Consider the following 1,950-nt stretch of genomic DNA (forward strand, 5'->3'; position numbering starts at 1 on the left):
TGAGACCAGTATAAAAAAACCTTGAACAAACAAAAAACTACAAGTGGTCAAGCATCTAAGAAATTGCTGAAATACAAATATGAAGACCAAGTGAATTTTTTGAAACAATACTTCCAAGAAAGACCGACTATTTCAAATATTGAAGGAAGTGATTCTGGAGAAGATAATACGTATGAATTTCCTGATACGAATGTGGCTGCAGATACTATAAACAATTCTGATCACGAAGACACTGCAAATACAACAGCTATGTCTATGCCAACACATCAGCCTATTCAATTTGGGTCTCGTACTAGTACTAATGTAAGGAAAAAAAAGGAAAAAGAAACGGCATCATCGACATTGATGAAGTACTTATTAGAAAATAGGCAACGCTCAGAAACTACGACTTCAAAAGATCCCATAGATGCATTTTTAATGGGAATTGCAGCTACGATGAAAACATTAGATCCTTTTCACGCTAATTTAGCGAAATCGAAAGTTTTCACAGCAGTTCAGGAAGTCGAAAAGCTACAGATCACGCATAACCAATATCTTATGTACAACCCTCCTTCAGAAAGTAATTGGAATTGGACTCCTCCGCCTCTTTCTAATGTTCAAAGTGTTCAAAAAAACCTTCCAAACAACTCTGAAACCTGCCAACTGGTTTCAGAAACAATATCGTCTGATAATATAATAACACGTTTATAAGTTTTCGTTAGCAGTTTTATCAAGTATTATTTTTTTATAACTACAGCAGACAACAGTGATGTCTTAATTTTTATTTTTCTGAATTAAAAAGTTCATTGTTATTTATTTTTCGATATTTAATGGTAAAAATATTTACGAGACTTCCGCAAGGCTTCAAAAATAGTAGTGCTATATTCCAGAGAGAATTAAATAAATCATTTTCACATATTTTATACAAATCTATTATAATTTACATTGATGATTTAGTATCCTATGGCAGTAACTTTGATCAGGCGATAATCAACCTACGCGTAGCATTTGAAATCATTGACAAAACTAATTTTTCATTGAAATCAAAAAAATGTAATTTTTTCTATACGATAAAATCGAATTATTAGGACATGAAATATCAACAATTGGTATTCGACCGTTAAACAGAAATACAATAGCAATCACTGAATTTAATAGACCAAAAACAATAAAAGACGTCAGATCATTTATCGGGATGTGCTCATACTATAGGAAACATATTAAAGAATTTGCTAAAATTGCACACCCACTCACCGAATTAATAAAAGTTGGTAAAAATAAAATAATCTGGCTTGACAAACACGAAGAAACGTTCAATAAACTAAAAAAATGCTTAACTTCGAAGCCCCTCTTATTACATTTTAACGATGATAAACACGTATATTTAACAATAGACGCGTCTATATTAGGATTAGGAGCATGTATTGAACAATCCGATGACATAAACACATTACGCCCTGTAGGATATGCATCTAGAAAGTTATTAGATTCAGAAAAGACTTATCCTTCCACAACCCTCGAGTTACTTGGTTTATGTTATGGTGTCCAATATTTTCGAGAATACCTGTGGGGACGTAAATTTACAGTATTTTGTGACAACATAAGCTTACAATATTATAACAACCTAAAAATACCTTCCGCTAGGATAGCTAGGCTAACATTAAAATTATTGGACTTCGATTTCGATATTAAATACATAAAAGGCAAAGAAAACAAAGTCGCTGACTCGCTATCAAGAAATGCAATTAGCAATATTCAAATTATGAATATCATTAATGACGACAACGATGCATTAACTAATTTACACGATATTAAAACACAACAAAAAAATGACCAATTTTGTAATGACATAATAAAAGCACTATCAAATATGGAGGTACCCACCAACATAAGAAGAAAATCTAGACAATTTACATTACAAAATGAAATATTGTATTATAAAAGATACACACCACACCGAAAAGTTATAAC

General features: G+C 31.5%; 1 protein-coding gene across 1 annotated transcript; it reads left to right on the plus strand.

Moving 5' to 3' along the window:
- The first annotated feature begins 249 nt into the window (after positions 1-249).
- On the plus strand, positions 250-690 carry LOC132934151 (uncharacterized). The gene has a single exon (XM_061000426.1). The coding sequence runs from the start codon at positions 250-252 to the stop codon at positions 688-690; it is 441 nt and encodes a 146-aa protein (XP_060856409.1).
- Positions 691-1,950: the final 1,260 nt, after the last annotated feature.

The sequence above is a fragment of the Metopolophium dirhodum genome, chromosome 1 (assembly GCF_019925205.1).
Source record: "Metopolophium dirhodum isolate CAU chromosome 1, ASM1992520v1, whole genome shotgun sequence".
NCBI classification, from domain to species: Eukaryota; Metazoa; Arthropoda; class Insecta; order Hemiptera; family Aphididae; genus Metopolophium; species Metopolophium dirhodum.

What these genes read in the sequence shown, in the direction of transcription:
- LOC132934151 (XM_061000426.1), top strand. Translation starts at nt 250, where the DNA reads ATGTCTATGCCAACACATCAGCCTATTCAATTTGGGTCTCGTACTAGT.